Consider the following 19,731-nt stretch of genomic DNA (forward strand, 5'->3'; position numbering starts at 1 on the left):
ATGCTTAATTGATCTGCACTGATATCCTCACACAAGTATAGAAAAACACAACCGGTTAGAGTAAGAAAGCTGGAAAATGAAGCATTCGGGCTGCTTTGAGTGTGTTTTCTTATATCTGTACCTTGCCAAAGCATCTTAGAGCTACAGGCGCTTTGAGCTTCTATCAGGTGTTTTAATCACTTCACAATGCCGAGTCCGCGGCCTTTGAAGAGTGAACGCTGTATTTGAACAGTACTGTATTTAAAAGCACAAAGCATGCAATGCTAAGCCAAACTTCATTAGCGATCTAATTCTGGAGCTGAGCAATCACAACACTCACCCGTCCAATCACACACATTAAAACAGATGGAAAGTAAACAGCAGCGCATACACCTACAGGGAGCATGAGACGAGATGGAATTATTATTTTTTTCATAATAGAAACAATTAGGTTTGATAGTGTACTAAGTACAAGGCTGGCAGGCATTTCTCCACATTTTTGCAGCGAGTGTCTGTGTGTGTTTAGTGGAAAATTTCAGGGCTTGGTCAATTGGATTGTGTAGCTTTTGTTGTAAACATGGTGTTAAAAGAAATTGGTGTTCTCATGTATCCAAACTGCCTTGGGTTTATTGGTTCCTGGTGTTGGGGAAAGAAAAAGCAGAATGAAGACACAAAGTTAAAGGAATTGTTCACCCAAAAATAAAATGTCTGTCATCATTTACTCACCCTTGTGTCATTTTAAATAAGAATGAGTTGTTCTCTTTCATGCAATGATAAAGTATACAAAGACCAAGGGTTGTCAAACTCCAATAAGGGCATAAAAATCCCATAAAACATCATAAAAGCAGGGGTGGGAGTAAGACACAAATATGCACGTCATAATCAAGCTAGACAAGTAAAGTCATGTCAGTGCCTCACCTCAAGCAAGTCAAGTGCTAAGTTCACCAAGTTCAGTCACATTACCAAATGCTACAATTTGAGGTTATTTTACTTATGTCCTCTAATCATTATTTGATCTCTGAAATCTTATTACGCATAACTGAGAAGCAGCTTTATAAACAAATGTGTCTGTTGAAAAAACTTTGCATTGCAAGACGAATTAACATTATGAAAAAAATAATTAAAAAAACATCTATCACGTGTCATTATGTGTATTGATGTACGATTTATGTTTGGCGATTCAGAATTTACCTTAAATGGAAGTCAATGGGGTCCATCAACTCTCTGATTACCGACATACTTCAAAATATCTTCTTATTAGTTCAACAGGAGAAACTCATACAGGTTTTGAAACAACTTGAGGGAGAGTAAATGATGACAGAATTTTCATTTTTAAGTGAACTATTCCTTAAGGGAACATAAGCTGTGTCCCAATTCAGAGACTTGTTGTTTTTGGTGTATACCAACCAATGCAACGCCATTGCTTTAGAAACCAATGCAGATATTCTGGAAAACTAAAGAGCGGCATGGAAACACAGTTGCAATACAAAATGTGGACAGTCAATAATTTTTGATCAGATTCCAGTCGGATACACAAATAATCGGATTTGGACTGACAGTGTGTGAACGTAGCCTTATAGTTTTCTTTGTCAGTTACCACAGTCCCTGATTAGTGTCACACCTGTTCCCTATTCTGTAAATTAGCCTCCCTTGTGTATTTAAGCCTGTTCTTTGTCTTGTGTTAATCATTACATGGTGAGTTAGGGCTCGGTCACACACAACGCATTTTGACTTTGAAAAACGCGAGATGAGGGCTGTGGGCTGCGGAAAAAACGGAAGGTTTCGAGACGTGTTTTTTTAATATAAAAGTGAATATGATTTTAACTTGAACGCCGCGTTTTTAAAGCGCTGTGTAATGCGCGAGACGCTGCAAAAGACGCAACGGTTATACACGTCCGTCTAGCGCGTTTACATAGAAAAACAATGGGAAAGTAGCGCATTTTAATGGAAAAACGCGATGCTTTCTCGTTCTTTCTGCGTCACACATTGTTTGTGGATTATCAATACAAGCCAGCCCATGACAACGACACAATTTAGTAATTGTGGTGCTTCTAATTAAGTGATCAAAAGCAGTTGCGAATGTTGTACAAAATACACATACTAATCTTTGCACCAATAAAATGTGCAACACTTTGTTTTACTACCAAATTATATGTAATATCTAATTAATTTAACTTACAGTGGGCTTTTCCTTCGACATCTCGCGTGAGTTCCTGAACGTGATGCATGATGGGATACGCTTAGCCTCGATTAACGCCTCGAAGTGTGGATTTGTGCATTAAGGCCACTGAGCTTTGGCATTTTTCAGACCTTAGAAAGTCACAAGACACTCACAGTCAAGGTTTTCCGTGTCTGAGCGATGAGCAAATATTTGTCCAGACTGTAAGAATCAGATATATTATTATCAAACACATGCGCAAGACTATTCATTATTCACTTCGGCCTACTGACTCTCTCTTTTAGATTTAAAATCACATTTTGAATGATATGAATGATATCTGAAATCATGCATCTTACTGAAGAGAGCTGAGCTGATACTCACTTCCTTAAATCAACAGATGAAAAAATGCTGTTTTTACTTTGTTTAATAAACTACTCTTCTATTTTGAAACTCTTTGCCTATCTTCATCATCTTCGGACTAAATTATTAAACTCATTTGATCAGTGTTTTCTCTTTAGTTACATTTTTTGGGAGTACAGTAGAGAGTCAGGAAGTGCTACATACACATTACTGCACACACAATAATATTACGTGAAGATGTTTTTATACTGTCTCAGATTTAGTTCATTGGCACAAAAAGTGTTGGAATATGTAAGATGCATTGATTTTGGTGAATCAGTTTAAACAAAGGTTGATTTGTTTGTCACCACGAAAAACGTGAAACATGAGGCATTATTCATGTTTTAGTTAAAATATTAAATATTGCTGGAAAACAGGCCATATCTTTAATTTTTTTTTACTAAAAGTCAGATTTTTACTGTGTTTTAGTTTAGCATTTTAAGTTACTTGGCAACAGTAACTGTTTGGGTTAACGATGGTTTCTTTGATTAAAAAAAATGCATGCATCTATCAAATACATAAATATGGGGATAAATATTGAATATTGCTGGGAAAAAGCCATATATTTAAAATTGTATATTTTGACTATTTTTGACTATTGTGATGTTGTCTATCAAAACTCTGTAAAATCAGACCTTTCCCGTCTTAAAACAGCCTATAACAGACTGTGTAGATTTGTCCTTGGATGCCCATTTCTCACGCATCATTGCACAATGTATTCTGCCCTTAATTGGCCTTCTTTAAATACAAGAAGACAAATTCATTGGTTTCAACTAATATTTAAATGTATCCATTTCAAATACCCTTCTTATTTAAAACCGTATTTTGTTCTTATTACGTCAAATTATCATTTGAGGCACTCTGTTCAGCTTTATTTCTCTGTCCCCCGAGCCAAGAAGACAGTTGGCAAAAGAGCTTTTATGTTTAAAGCCACTATAGATTGGAATAACTTACCTTCCAATATTAGATCCATCACTTCATTTGGGATGTTTAAGTATACTTTGTCTTCTTACTTTGTGATTGACTGCTCTTGTAATGTATGATGCTGACACAATGTGAATTTTTTTTATATATTTAAATTAATTGTATTATTATTCTGTGATCCAAATACTTATACCTATACATACTATATATATTCAACTCCAAATGTATTTCTACCAAATTGATCTAGTGGTTGTAAAGTTCTGTATATTTCGGTTAATTTTATTATTTAAAAAAAAAAAAATATATTTATTTTGTGGATTTGTGTCTGTGGTTCTGTATGTATTTGTTTGTCCAATATGTATAATTTTACTTTTGTTTATTTTATTATTGTTCTTTTGTGATGGCTGTGATGTATTTTAGGACCCCCTTGAAAACAAGATGATTTAAAAAAACGTTTATTACTTAAAGTCAGATTTTCACTCTTTTATTTTAGCATTTTCAGTTACTTGACTTAACAATGCATGCATCTATCAAGTGCATAAATATGGGGATAAATATTGAATATCATCAAAACTGAATGTATTATTTCCATCTACATTGCTCAGCCCTATGTGAACATGCCAAGTCAGTAAAGGTGACACCATGCTAATGAAAAAACAGATCAATCCTCACTCGTCCTTCCTCGTCCTCAAGCATTGCACTGACAAGTGTGGCTACACCCCCAGTCCGTGTTTGATTTTCATCCTGACTTCCGAAGGGAAGTTACTGCATCTGAGTGAGGATTGAGGCTGCCGGGTGATTTATTGGCCTCTCATGGTTTGAGTTGGGACCTCCTGTGATCCGTCCCATTTGATGACCTTTGGTGCTGATTTGCCGCCAGGGGCAACAACACAAAGGCCAGCTTAGGGAATCAATAAGAGCCTTTTATTTGGCTGGTGACCCCAGAGCCAAATCTCCATCTGGTGGTGTGATTAGAGTCAAGTCACCTTCATTTATATAGCGCTTTTAACAATATAGATTGTTTCAAAGCAGCTTTACAGTGATAATAGGAAATTAAAGTAACCAATAGTTTTGGCTATACAGCAGCTCTAGAATAAAGTTATTGTCCAGCTAAAGTTAGAGCGCTCGGATGAGAGATGAGCAGCTTTCTGCAATTCAATTCAACAATTCATAAGTGTGTAGAGTTGATCTGTAGATAACGGCAAACTTTCAACTTTATAGCTGTTAATTATCCACTTTGAGGAAAACATTGACTGCTTCCCAACACCATCTATCATCGCCCTTCATCTGGAGGAGGAGGAGAGACTGATCACTCAATACTGATCAAGTTCCTGTTGACAGGTGGCCTTTGTGCTATCATGCATTAGTTTGTCTAGCACTTCATTTGTGTTTTTTTGGTGATAGGTGGAGGATGGTCTCAGCTGCAGATGGGACGCCCACAGATTGACCATTCACAGACCATCTGGTCCATATTGCACACATAGAATGACTTTCTTAAAATTGCAAGCTGCAATCTGATTGGCCAGTTGTCATGTTTCACATTTTCTAAGGTTCATATTTTTTTTTAATGTAAAACATATGGACGTAGTATCCGGGACGTCATCCGTAGTGTTTCTGAAGAGCATTTTTGAAGCCCAAAGTGGGCGGAGCTGGCCATCGCCATCTTGGCCGCACGTCACTCCCGGATAAACGAAAAGGTGCAGGAGGCGGATTAGCTGACGAGACGTGACGCTAACAGACAGCAGACAAGCTGCTAGTAGTGACATCAGCGGCAATCCACCTGTCACTCAAGTAGCCACGCCCTTAATTATGCACAACTTTAAGGCTTAATATAATTTAAACGAATGAATTATAAAAAAATTCACCCTCCTCACAGTTGTCATGAAGTGCAAAATTAGCTTTATAGACTAAAAACACTTTTTGCACCAGAGGCTGTAAACATGTTTTTTTCTGCTGTAAAGTTGGGAATTTAACATGGGGGTCTATGGGATTGACTCTCTTCTGGAGCCTGTCTCTAGTGTCAGTCGATGAATTGCAGTTTAAGTTACTTCTGTGAGAGAAAGAGAAAGAGAGAGAGAGAGAGAGAGAGAGAGAGAGAGAGAGAGAGAGAGAAAGAGAGAGAGAGAGAGAGAGAGAGAGAGAGAGAGAGAGACAGAGAGAGAGAGAAAGACATAGATCTAACAGGGAATGTTATGTATGTGGCAAGCAGGGCGGGGTAGAGAGCTGTGGGAACGGAGCGAGTGATAATGAGCTCTGGAAGGATAAAAGGAGGAGTGACGACAATGCTAGACGAGAGAGGACCAGGCCTGGACTATTAATGTTGTTTTATTATTTTTATAAGCTGCAGTTGTCCGTGAGGGGCGGTTATCTGTGAGATTCGGGTCCGGTGTGGCGCGCATAAGCACTGCGCCTGAACACACACCTGGTTCTCAGACCAGCAGCCCATGGGCCACAGATGGGCCCAAATGTATTTGCTATTTAAACAACGTCGCGCAGGACATGAAAATGAAAACTGTGTCGGGCTGAAACTAGCAAAACACACAACTGCATTGAGCCGAGTGTATTATAGGGCCCTGATTGCCACAAGTCGATCTTTACAAGACTAGGTTGAGGATTTCTTGTCAAGGGAGATGTAAAAGTCTCTGAGCAAGTGGCCAATGGCATTGTGGGTGCGTTCGGTCTAAAGCCAGAGCTTTCTTCTCCACAGCTCTACACTGCCGATCTGTGGCAGGCTTTTCTTGTGTCACCGACTTTCCCAGCCATCGTGAGAGAAACAGAATGAGGAAAAAACTGTGGGATGGGGGAAAAAACGGCATAACTTTCATCTCCGCAGAAGAAAGAAAAATAGAATCACCAAATCCATCCACATGCCTGGCTGGTCTAAATCAGATTTTCTGCTATTAAGCTCCATTTCCCTCTCTCGATCTGCCACTCCGAGGTGATGGGGAGGTGTCTTTGATCATATTCTCCCACTGTTTTGCTCTCTGTAATCCATGACCAAAAATAATGGGATTTGGTGTATCTCCAAATGGCAGAAAAACCAGTTGACAGAAATTAATAAGTTTGCAGAGACAAAAAAAGTGAAGACAAACAATGACAACATCATCCCCCCAAAAACACCACCATCTTCCGTCAGGAGTGAAAGAAAGAGAGAAAGTATGAATCATAATGTTTAACAGAGACTAAAAATGGTGGTGGCACATTAACAAAAAATAAATAAAGTTAAAAAGAGGTAGCATCCAAACTTGGGGCAGAATGACAGCTGACAGGCGTGCCGTTGGGGAGCAGGGTATATAACACACTGATGCGTCTTTGAAGAGAGCGAAGTGTGTTTACCGCGTTCTCCGAGACAGCAGCCATGTTCCTGATTCAGTCTATCCCTCCTGTCACTGCTCAATGGAAACCTTGTACTAATGCCACATATCCTTTTTTTGTCAACAGGTGCATTTCATTATGCAATGTGTATATGCAATCATCTTGACCAGTTTCCTGCCAGTTTTATGTGCAACAGACTCACAGTATTTGTGCAACGGTCCTTTGGGTTTATTGTTTGTGTTCATATTCTGCCCTATTCGTTTCAATACGACAATTGACATAAGACTGTTTCAAGAACGATTTACGCCCAAAACGCGCATTACTCGGGGGCTGTTTACACTACAACTAAAAAAATTAAACTTTTTATGCGTTTTGGCCGTTCATTTACACGACTAAATGCCGTTTTTGGGCGCCTGAAAACGCATATTTTGAAAACGGGTTTCAAAGTGCAAGTTTTGGAAAACGGGTTTCAAAGTGCACGTTTTTGAAAACGGTCTCCATGTTAACAATAAAAACGTGAATCTGTGAAGACAATGACGTGCACATGCGTATTACGTGTTCAGTCTATAGTGTTTTATCGCCATCTACTGGCCTAGCAGGAGAATACAGCGTTTTTAGTCGTTTTCGCGGATCCGTGTGAACCGGGATCGTTTTGACAATGGTGTTGTCTATATGCGGGAAACTCGAAGGAAAAACGTCTCCATTTTAAGCATATCGTAGTCGTGTGGACGTACCCTCAGACTCCTTTGCTTTGCTCGGGAGAATCAAGCTGAAGCCTTTCTTTGAATTCAACTATTAACAAAAGAGTTAGGCCTGAATGCAGTCTGAATTAAACTGTGGACGGTCTGGGATAATGTCTTTCTGATATGTCACATCTCTGTAATACAGGCAATAGCAGGGAATGTTTCTGGGGGATGTTTGTGGACGGTGGGCAAACACTGTGTAAATATAAGGCGGGTGAAACATTCTGACAGCTTCCTCCCGGATCATTCACAAATACACTTCATATGTATTTACATTCTATTCAACTAGCGTAAGTCGGATGCTTCCGCCAAACATGGCTCTTCACTTTGGCTCCCGCTAGCTGAAAAAAAAGAAGCATGTGCTGACTCTTCAAAGCAATATCTCTCACAGTACCTCTACCACTGTCTTCCACTTTTTTTGTGTTCTTTGTCACAATGGGGAAACCAAAATAACCACATCAGTTTTGTGCCGCACACCTTGTTCCCATGGAGATCTCGAGCATGTACAGAAACCATGTAGCTGGAAGCATAGATGCAGTGGCACTACACAATTACATTTGTGTAAGAGAAAGAATATAAAAATAAGAACATAAAAATGTGTATGGAATCCGGACATAAAAATGGAATTTACTGTATAATACAGAATGTCACTGAATAAATCCAAAGTAGGCCTGCACACTTAATCAAATTGCAATATGAACTTGAGTCTGTGAATATTAAACTGTAATAAGAAAGCTATTCAAATATAAAGCCTGCTTGTTCAGAACACCACAGTTTGCTTATACTACACACACACACACACACACACTGAAGCACGGTCGCATTGTTTTCACTATATGAGAACATGAACTTTATCTGCAGAACTGGTCTGAGAGTCACTTCAGCAACATTTAATCATTTAATTTGAGAAAACTGTAATCAGATACACACAGAAACTCGAAAGTCTTAACTAGAACCTGCCAAAATAAATGTTTTGTTTAATTTTTGTAGGAAATTATGACATAAATACATTACTATTGTACATTAAGTAATAATAACAACAATAATACAGTTTGTTAAAGCATTTTTTTTACGAAATATCATCAGAATATTTCATACTCGTTCATTTAAACTGTAAAACTGTTGAGCTGCACTTTGTTAGGAATTGTTTATATTTTATTTGAATACATTTTAAAACATTGATTGAATTGTTAAAGTTTTATGCATTTGATTGATACTGTTTTTGATTAAAAAAAAGGTGAATTAAATCATAAAACACAGAATCCAGAAAAATTAAAAGACAACATAGAATTTCTGGGAAAAACAAAACCAAACCAAAAAACATTTCATTTTGCACTATTGTTAAAACTTTAATATTCATGATTTCAACCATCTTTAGACCATTAAAAAGTAATCCAGAAAAAAGAAAGGAAAACATGGAATTTGTGAAAAGATAAAAGTTTTTCTAGACAATATCCTAGACACTCTTTTCGATATTATTTTCTATTCCATTACACATTATCTGTAAATAATTACTTACATTTGGGACCACAAGGCAATTGTATTATGTTTTTTTGTTTGTTTGTTTGACAGCCCAGACCCAGATTCAGTTTAATTCTCTGGAACATCCAGTTATTACAATGTGAGAGATAATAAATTATGAATTTTTTAAAAATGTTTGGGTCGACTGAATGCAACAGAACGTGGCCATATTGAAGCAGTTCACGAGAGGTGCCACAGGTCTATGTTTTGAGCCCGCTCTCATTTCAGATCTATGGCACTGGGCTTGGTCTGACAGATCCAGTGTATCAGGGTAAGTTAGGCTGGTGCCTTTTATCAGGGCAAATCCCTTGAGCCTTTGGGGCAAAAAAGGCAACCAGCCACATCCAGTTCAACGCCTACAGCCACAGTTTGTAATGTTGCTCATATATTTCCTGAAATGACCAATCCCTCTGATGTTAAACTCTAAGGTTGCATCATCTGAGAAACCCTGATGACTCAAAAAGGGTGGAAAAACTGTAGGAATGAGGTCAAACAAAATGAATTGAGAATATGTCTGTAAACGAAACACAATTAGATTGAAGATGACAAACTGTCATCCTCATATGAAACACAGCCAAAAGTATCCAAATTATTCCTGGTCATTTAGCACTGGCATTGAGAAAACCATGCTCCATAAATATAAAAATACCTGAATATCTCCATCCCTCACTATCCTGATGGTGTTAACATGGTGGAGTTGAACTGATGACTATGAAAGCGTAGGATGAATATAGAGGCTGGTGCATTAAATCTAAAGCAAGGTTTGGTTATTAGCCATGGACATAACAAGAATGTTGCTAAATGTCTTAAGGTTTCCAGTGATTTTTTTTAATTAGGGATCTTTTCCAGAAAAGAACCTAATGCCTGTTCTAGAGGAGAATGAACGCAGATCGCATGTACATACAATGCCAATTTATTATGTGCAGTGTTAGAATCCAATTTACTATAGAAATTCAGCAAATCTAATATGGTGCAAGCATGTCTATGCTCACAATTTAAACGTCGCAATTCCCCAATTGAGACAACCACATACTTTACTGGGATGGTATAGCATTGCTTCACCACTGCAATACAGATACCAGAATCACGTTTTTTAAAATAAAGTTGCACTTGAATACGCCACAACTGTGGATATATGCCCAAGTACATATGATATATGTGTAGGGCTGGACTTTCTGAACAAAGTGTCAGCTGGTTTGTTAATTACCTTACAGACAGAACTCAGAGTGTGCAAAACCTCTCGCCAGAACAACAAAAGGCGTGCCTCAGGGGTCAGTCTTGGGGCCACTGCTTTTTATACACTATATAAATAACATTGATTGTAACGTGTCTAAAGGAAAATTTAATTTTTATGCAGATGACACTGTACTGTATTGCTCAGCACCCACCGCAGACCAGGCCCTCTCCCAATTACAACTTGATTTTTGACGCTTCAACAGAATCTTTATGATTTAAAACTTGTTTTAAATGCTGAAAACACTATTTTTTTTATTAATTAATTAATACAATTATTTTTTTTCAAAATCCAAATCAGATCTGCCAGCAAAAATTGTACTGCTGCCTGTCTTGGCCAGGACACTCTTGAAAAAGAGATTTTTAATCTCAATGAGTCTCTTCCTGGTTAAATAAAGGTAAATCAAATAAAATAAAGTATAATGTTGTGGTCAATCATTTGACAAATATGCTGCTATGATCACTAGAAATCTACACAAATATTTAGTATAAGCAATTAACTGTGTTAACTGTCACAAAACAGCAATGGGGTTTCTGGCTTATTCCATGAGTCTCATTTACATAGAAATAATCGCAATAATGCCTTAACTTTTAAATACGCACGTCACAGCAATATACCAGTGCATATAGTGCCGGGTGAAGATTGCTATTCTTTATGTGTAAATATGAATTTTTTTACAATCTACCTTTATGTTTGTTTGTAGTTGAGAATCTAAAACTAGCAAATACAAGATAATGTTCATGTACGCCATGAGGTATCACCTAAATAAAAAACGACTTTCCTTCTTGGGATCCAATTGAACTGGTTGCAGTGATTAAAGAGAAGATCCCGCTTTGAACTTAATACGTTTTCTCATTGGAAGATTTTGCTGAGGAATCTGCAGTGAAAGAGAAGACATGGAAAGGCCTGAATCTGGAGGAAATCAGGACAGGAACCCATGATTTGTATAGCCGTTACTCCAAAGCTAAAGAAGAAGAAAGTACAACGAACATCTGAGCATGAGAGGCACTGGCTCAAAGTCAGGTTTATCTGGAGGAACAAGGCTCCCAGGGCTCTCTGTGTGGATGGAGATTGGGTACTGGTGGATGCACACACACACACACACACACACACACACACACACCGACACACACACACACACACACACACACACACACACACACGCAGCCAGATAAACCTCTGTTGTTAACAGAGACTGGAATAAATTCACTTTTATCTTCCTTTCTTTTCACTAAGCGACTGACGTTGGAACAATCTAACACATGATCTTATCACTTCAGATATTCTGTTTCTTATTATTTTTATTCCACAAGCTTCCCTTCAAAAAAAGCCTGTGTCTTTCATGAAAACCCATTCATGGATTTAATGGATTTCTCTTTCCCTTTTTCTCTGGACCTGTCTTCAAAACTCTGGCTGGCCATTTCAGCACAGCGGCTGACTGCCGAGGACAGCGTTTCTCTCACCATCAAAAGAATAAGAAATTTCAGCTTAGAAACATGCCAAGTCACTACGAATCTAAAAGCTAGAAAACTTCCAAATGAAAATAGCTAAACTTTTCCCCTCTGAAACATAAAGAAGCTCTGATGCAGTTGGGGAGAGATAACGCGCAAATGAAATCATTAGCTGCCTTTAAAGCATTCTGGCTAATAATCTGTGAAACCAATAGGATTTAACTCAATGATGTTTCTACTATCATGCAACAAGAAAAAATTGTTTTTACACTTTCTCGAAGAGAATGTGCTTTCTCGTCTCCACGATGCTCGGATGCTGAGGCGTATTTCGTCGTTTGCCCACTAGCCGAAACCAAAAAAGGTCTTCGAATCCCTTTTTACCAGAAACAGGGTGCCAGTATTCCAGTCCAATCTGGAAACCGTTCCCACAGAAAAAAATACGGATCTGGGTCAGAAAAATCAGCTATGCACATCAGAGGCCAGGGCGGGATTATGTCTTTACCAAGTATAGTATTCAAAAACAACACAAACCAAACCTAGGAATAAGACTCATTAACAAAGGGGCACATTTTTTTGTGGGCTACATGGTTATGTACAGTTTTGGGGAAAGTTACTTTTAAAAGAAATGCATTACTATGTTGCGTCACTCCCAAAAAAAATTAATTAATTGCATTACCTAGTCACTTTTTATGCGTTACATTACTTTTGCGTTACTTTTTCTCACCTGGGCTGGTTTACTTGTTTGTTTTTTAACAAAAAAAGTTATATTTTTGGCAAATGTTAAGGCCCTTTCACACCAAAAGTGAAAGGAATAAACCTCAGTCTGAAGGAAATGATTATTTAGTTATTTTAGAGGCACACAACACCTCCTCACTTTATTTCTCTCAAAAAGATATTTTTTTGTAAATTGGAAAAGTAATGTGTTACATTACTAGTTACTTGAAAAAGTAATCTGATTACGTAACTTAAGTTACTTGAGTTAATGAGTTACCCCAACACTGGTTATGTAGTAATCTGGTGAGTTACTCCATCCATCCTTCATAACAATGGAATAGCAGTTCACTGACTTGCACTGGCTCCAGTAACACCATTATTATGTTTGTAAAGGGGTATGAGACAGTGTATGGCTCAGGTCTCTTCTTCTTTTGAATTATGGGATTTCTCTGCTATTTTATAGTCTGATTGCATAGAAAGAAATATGAGGAATCGTTTAAGTTTGAAGCACAAATGGTGCCAAACAAGTTGTGCCCCAAAGTTTAGTACTATAAGTCTTCTCACATTGAGTACAAAATTTTTGCGTGTTAAAAAATAAATACGACCTCACGTTGTGTCAATCACGTTTACACACTGCCTCAGAAACTTTCGTACATCATAAACAAATTGGGATCAGGTTCGATTTTCTGCGTTTTTCGCATCCGTAACAAGCATTTTGAGACCATTCAGAGCCACTGTACATTACACGCGAACGCCAAAATCCAGAATTGCTGGTCTTGTTTATCATATGTGGCTCCAGTATCGCGAGCAAAGCATCAAACTGAGCCACTGATTCCTGAAGTAATCTCTGAATCTCTCGGGATAATCCCGCAGCGAACTCTCCTTCCTCTCTACGCAATCCCAGGATTGTTGGATGGACCCAATATTTCATCTTTATTTTTCTCTTTGTAAGAAGAGAGAGTACAACAAAATCATCCTCACAGCTTGAAATCTCCATTTTGTATTGTTTTGCGATTTTGTCCGCAACGGATTAATTAATACACATCGGACTAAGTGTGCACGGTTTCTGTGTGTGACGAATTTTTAGGATGATGAATACGAAAATAAAAACGTATACAAAAATTTCAAAAGTTTTTTGGGGTTTTTAGGGTTTGTTGAAATCCCAAACCCTAAATATGAGTAAACGTGATAGAGATGCTTGACTTAGCAAACACCGCGGATGACTCATGTTATGGATTGCATTGGGGAGCAACGAAACACTGGATAAAAGAGTGTGTGAGTCAGATGTCTGGTTAATCCTCCGAGGACAGAGCAGCTTTACTCTGGAGGAATGAGTTTGATGTTGTGCCTTTGGTCAGAGAGAGATTTGAGCTATTTTACCTTGCGCTATAATAGCCTGGTCACTATGTCATATTTATTTACGTCTGTATTAGTAATCATGGAAATACTTAACGCACAAACATCAAGTCTTACGCAACATACATATGGTCTCGATAACACCATCTATTTGTTGTGTATCTCCTCATTAATAATCCACATTACTCATAAAAATGCCATAAAGAGACACTTATACCAAAAATGTAATTTGTCATAATTGACTCACTCATGTTTCAAACCTGTATGACTTTGACCTTTCACGAAACACACAAACGTCACCATTAACTTTAAATAAATCTTTTCTGAATGGTGACTGAGACTTTCACTTCACTTGAGTGTTCCTCTAAAGAAAGTACAAAACTGTTTATGTGAGAAAACCTTTTTATTTTTGAAAACTCAAAGGAAAAATGTCTCCATTTTAAGCATATCGTTGTCGTGTAAACTCACACTTAGGTATTAAGATGTTTTATGTCCTACTGGAGTCATGTGACATTTCACACAATTACTTTGTTTTAATGCATTTATTTTGGCATTCACAACATATTCTTAGTTTTTAAAGCCTCATCATCTATCAGTGTTTTGATATACTCTTTTATTTTTCTCATTTCATTGCGGTCTTTATTGTTTATATTTACTTTTTATGTTTATTTTTGTTTGGTATTGAACAGCACAGTGGTCAACTACTGTTGTTTTTAATGTGCTTTAAAAATAACTTTTGATTTGATTTTGATATTCTACTTCCTTAAAGTGACACTGCAACAAAACTTTAGGGCTTGATTGACCTTTACTTTATCCTTTGTGAACTGACTGAATCGCTAAAAGTTAGCTATGCTAGAAATATGAGAGGCCGAACAAGCTATTTTTTATATTACATTTTCAATATTATGCATTGATGAATCATAATAAAACCTGGAATCCGTATTACAAAAGTAAAAACGACTCATTTGTTGTCGAATGATGGATGTGTAAATGCCATAATGTGTAACAGTGTTAAAACATGAAAACACATTTGGCTGCTCTATAGTTTGAAGTTTGTCAATCAGTCTCAGACACACACACAGCTGAAGTCTCTTCAGAGTCAGGATGAGTATCAGAAACAGAGACTGATTCTGTAAACAAGCCTTACGTGTCAGCTTGAGAGTGGAAAAGCCAGGCGGGATTCTCTTCAGATGGGATTTATGTGCTGCAATGTACTCACATATGGCTCCAAAATGGAGGCCCAGGATTTATGAAGAGGCCCGATGGCACGCTAATGTGCCGCAGATGTGGAGTCAGCAGTGGCGCATGTGTTTAATGAAAACTAATCGCTTTGATGGGCCTAATCAGGATTACGCTCTGATCAATACCACCTTTAGCCGGTTCCTGGCCGACCTGTGCTGGATTACGGCCATTTTCCAAGCCCTCGTTTCTGCGGCTGGAATCAAGAGCTTTAAAAACAGAAAGGATGCAGGATTTCCGGTATAGTCGCACAAGTCTGCTTGCTCAACCTTGATAGAGCCGGGGCTAATGCCGTGATCTCTTCCCTCAGTGCTCAGTTGAACGTTTGTGGATATGTTTGTGTATATTGTACGTAACACACACACACACATGATTAGGTGAGAAGCTTGTCTTGTGTATTCATTCATTAGTTATACGTTTTTTTATTCGAGTTTCCACCGCAGGAACTAGGGACTTTGGGGAGGTACTCGATGTTTCGACCTCAGGAACAAGGGTAAAAATTTCAGGACCCCTTATTTTAATGGTCCCTTTTGAACATTCGGGGATTTGTTCCCCGAATTTATTATTGTTTTCTTTTTCTGCCAAAGAGAGTGTCTAATCATTTAAAAATTCTTGTATTGTGGAAATTGATTGTGTAAAGAGTGAAGATTGAATATTGAGCAATTTGCATAGACATATCAGAACAACCAGTGGAATAAACACCTAAAAAGGCACCTTTTTTTTTTTAGGTTTTTTTATTTGATAAATTGATTTTATGACAGTGGTTGCTTAGCAATGGCCACCGCTTTTCAAAAGCAGGTACTCTGTGTACTCTTACAAACATGTTTCATTCATGTCCGTCAAACAAAATGTTGACGTGAGTCGGCTGATTACCTGATTATGTTGAAATAAATTAATTCAAATAGTAATAAATTCCTACAAAGAGTAATTTATTAAATAAATTACTTCAAATGCAGTATATCCTAGTTTATCATCACACAAAAGGCACACAACTTTTATATTATGATGATTCAAGTTGTTGTATTGAAACAATAAATATAATGGTAGAAGTTGAGAAAATAGTGAAATTACAAGGGGAAATCTAGAGTCAAAAAGTTGTCATAAATGGAGGCCTTACAGATGCAAACAGGGGTAAATATATATATATATATATATATATTGTGTGTGTGTGTGTGTGTGTGTGTGTGTGTGTGTGTGTGTGTGTGTGTGTGTGTGTGTGTCTTAAAATAAAGTTCAGTTTGCCTGCATGTCATATTGTTTATAACTTATCAAGCACAGAGATGCTGAAACCATAGATTCCCATCGGAGTCCATTAAGCATGCTTCTGTTTTTAAAATAAAACCAAATAATCCACACATAGGATGAATTCAACAGATGCACAAGTATCTTGGATGAAGACCACGCGCATGTAAACACGTTTACTCTAACAGTAGAGAGACTTTATGGATGAACTAAACCAAATATCATCCTCAAATTATCTGAAGATAAACCTTACTGCCATATAAAATTGTTTTTCGATTGGCTATTTGGGAAATCAGTCGTTCATTGTAAAATTTGGTGTGTCAGTCGTTCATCTTTAACTTAACACGGCCATCAAACCTGGCACACCATATTTGAATTGAATGAGATTTGACACAGAAAAAAAGTCTAAATTTGAATGATGTGAATATTTTTCTCTGTGAATTACAGTACTGTCAGGATCCTCTGATTGACACATGGTGTTTGTCATAAACATCAGACAATCCTGCTTTATATCAAAAGAAACGAGTTGGTAGTCCCAGAAATAAATCCCGCCAATCCCACAATTCCTGTGACTTCTCGTTTTTTGTAGTAAACTCCAAATACTGTTTTCTTCAAAATGAGTCATAACAAACGTTGTAAAGATTAGGATCAAGGAAGGCAGTCGAATTATAATGCAATGATGTAAAAGCAATTGATTGAGACGTAACTTCTCTATTGCTGCCCAGATGCCAGTGCTGTTGATGTAGTCTTATCAGATGTTTATGTATACGGAAGTTAAGAATTAAAGCCCGCCTGAAATCAAAATGTACGTTTTTTAAGCTTTAGTATGAATATTTTAGCCTTAAGGTTATGGATAAGCTGGTGTGCTCCAAAACAATGACAAATTCGCAATTTGGAGATATAAGCATTCAAAACTTACAGTCTCTCACTTCCGCTAAAATGGATCAGGGATTTTTATGACATCTCCGCAGACTTCAGCTTCTGTCCAATCACATGCTCTCTAGAATCTGAAGCTCCGCCCCCTCTGCTATAAAAACCACCTGGCCGAAGCGAGCGTTGAAACACAGAGCAATATGGGTTGGAGTGTGTGTTCGGTTGCTCAAACTCTCCAGTTTTACTCGGTTAAGTTGGTTAAGAATGAAATGGCTAGAATTTATTCACACTTCTACTATTGAATCCAGCGTATCATCAGCGCTCGGATTCACTTCTATGTCAAGTACAACTGCAGTCTGTGAGGGAAACTAAACGCTATTGGCTGTTTGAAAAGGGGGAGGAGCCATTCAATATGTCCCGCCTCAGCTCCTATTTCAGTGGAAATTACGACAACGCATCAAACAAAGGCACTTCATGACTTTAATATATCTTTTAGATAGTATCAATTACTTATGAGTATTAGTTGAGTCTCTTTGTGTAATGTGTGGGATGTGCCTAGCTTCCTATTTAGACAGTTCCTCACTAGGGTTTGAAACAAGGCTAATGAATGACCATCACTCATCTGTTAAATTATATAAATCATCCAGGAGTAAACAAGTGGGCTGTGTGACTTGAATTGCAATCTAGAAAGTCAAAGAGTCATTGGGCCCTATTTTAAGGATCTAAGCGCATGGTCTAAAGCGCAAGTGCACTTAGTGCGTCTGAATCCACTTTTGCTAGTTTAACGACAGGAAAAATGGTCGGCGCTCCCGGCGCATGGTCTAAAAGGGTCGTCCCTATTCTCTTAATGAGTAATGGGTGTGTTTTGTCTCTATTCTCTTAATGAGAAATGGGTGTGTTTTGTCTCTATTCTCTTAATGAGTAATGTGTGTGTTTTGTATCTATTCTCTTAATGATTAATGGGTGTGTTTTGTCTCTATTCTCTTAATGAGAAATGGGTGTGTTTTGACTCTATTCTCTTAATGGGTAATGTGTGTGTTTTGTCTCTATTCTCTTAATGATTAATGGGTGTGTTTTGGGCGTAACGTGCAATAAACCAATCAGAGTCTCATCTCCCATTCCCTTTAAATTTGTAAGTGGAAAAACTGAATGCATCTCTAGAGAGGAAACGGATCTGCTGGTGCGCGAGATTAAACAGATCATCTACGGGACAAGCCGGATTCCACCATATCTTTATGTTCACAATATTAATCTTTTACATTGTAAGTTTATTTTAATTTTTATAATTGGCTAAGTTTGTGTGCTGCTGTGCGTCCCTATGTGTGTAATAAGCAGAGTGTGTGTGCCCTATAGGCACACAATACCAACGTGCTCTTTAAATAACCAAAGAAATATATCGCCATTGACTTTAGACCAGGTTTCAGTTGGTCAATGGCTCAGTCTATTTCAGTTCCTCAAAATAGCAACGCTTCAACAATGCGCCTGAACACACACCTGGTTCTCAGACCAGCAGCCCATGGACACACAGATGGGCGCAAATGCATTCGCTTTTTAAACAAAGTGGCGAAGGGCGTGAAAATGAAAACTGTGTCGGGCTGAAACTAGCAAAACACACCGGGTGTGTGATCAGTCCCGTTCAGTCTGAAGTCCACACCAACCTTCTCTTGCGCCAGCTCTCTTTCAGTCTTGTGGGATCTTTCCAGTTCCTGCCGGACCTGATCCATCTCGGCCCGCATGCGGTCCAAAGTGGTTTGCTGCTCGTGAGCGGCCCGCTGTCGCTCCTCCTCCCGCAGTAAACCCAACTCCGTCAGCTGCTGGGTCCTCTGACTGTGGGCCGCCAGAAGCTCCTTCCTCAGAGAACGCACCTGCGACTCCAGATCCGAGATGGTCTGAAAAATGAGAAAAACACAAAAAACGCCATGTGTAAATCTGTTAAGGTGAACCCATACACGGTGTGTTTATGGAATAGTGAATCTGGAAATACAACACTTCACACCAAGGACGATAAATATAAAAATAATGATAAAGATATAGTTCTGAAAATCGTTCTCCATATTATAGAATAGCACAGCTAGTTCACACCACAGCTGTAACGATAACGGCATGAGGAATGATATCGTTGGGATCACATTCAGAACGATTTTTTTTCCAGCTGTCGAATGATAAAACACTGACAGACAACATTGTGGAGAAGTTAATCGCAGAGGTCCAGAAAAATCCACCACTGTTTTACAAGTCCAGCCCCTTTTCAAGAAAATGGATATGGAGGACAATCGTTCATACACTCTGGATAAACGGTGAGAAGTGTTACGATTACACTAGCTTCAACACACAGCATGCTGAGGACATCGGCTGGTTAAATCCGTGTAAATGCAACAAGAACAGCAAAAACATGTTCAATTACGTTGCACACACTTTGAAACCGTAGCGCGCGACACAAATATAGTTATTGTTACAGTTATCGTTCTTCGTGTGAACGGCCTTTAGACTGCAAAACAGAAACAAATATCCAACAAAGCGTTTTTAGGAAGCTGAAAGCGCTAGGCGCTCTGCTGAAAACATTTTGACACCACAGCGCTT

General features: G+C 38.1%; 1 protein-coding gene across 3 annotated transcripts in view; it reads right to left on the reverse strand.

Moving 5' to 3' along the window:
• Nucleotides 1–19,731, reverse strand: part of cep112 (centrosomal protein 112) — a 207,319-nt gene that overhangs the window by 69,259 nt on the left and 118,329 nt on the right. For all 3 annotated transcript variants that reach the window (XM_077230618.1, XM_077230619.1, XM_077230620.1), the window contains one exon: nucleotides 18,810–19,040. In XM_077230618.1, coding sequence (XP_077086733.1) covers nucleotides 18,810–19,040 — 231 coding nt within the window. The remainder of the gene's footprint in view (nucleotides 1–18,809; nucleotides 19,041–19,731) is intronic.

This window comes from Siphateles boraxobius, unplaced genomic scaffold, assembly GCF_051911475.1.
Source record: "Siphateles boraxobius isolate OS27281-9 unplaced genomic scaffold, OSU_SipBor_1 15, whole genome shotgun sequence".
Taxonomy (NCBI): Eukaryota; Metazoa; Chordata; class Actinopteri; order Cypriniformes; family Leuciscidae; genus Siphateles; species Siphateles boraxobius.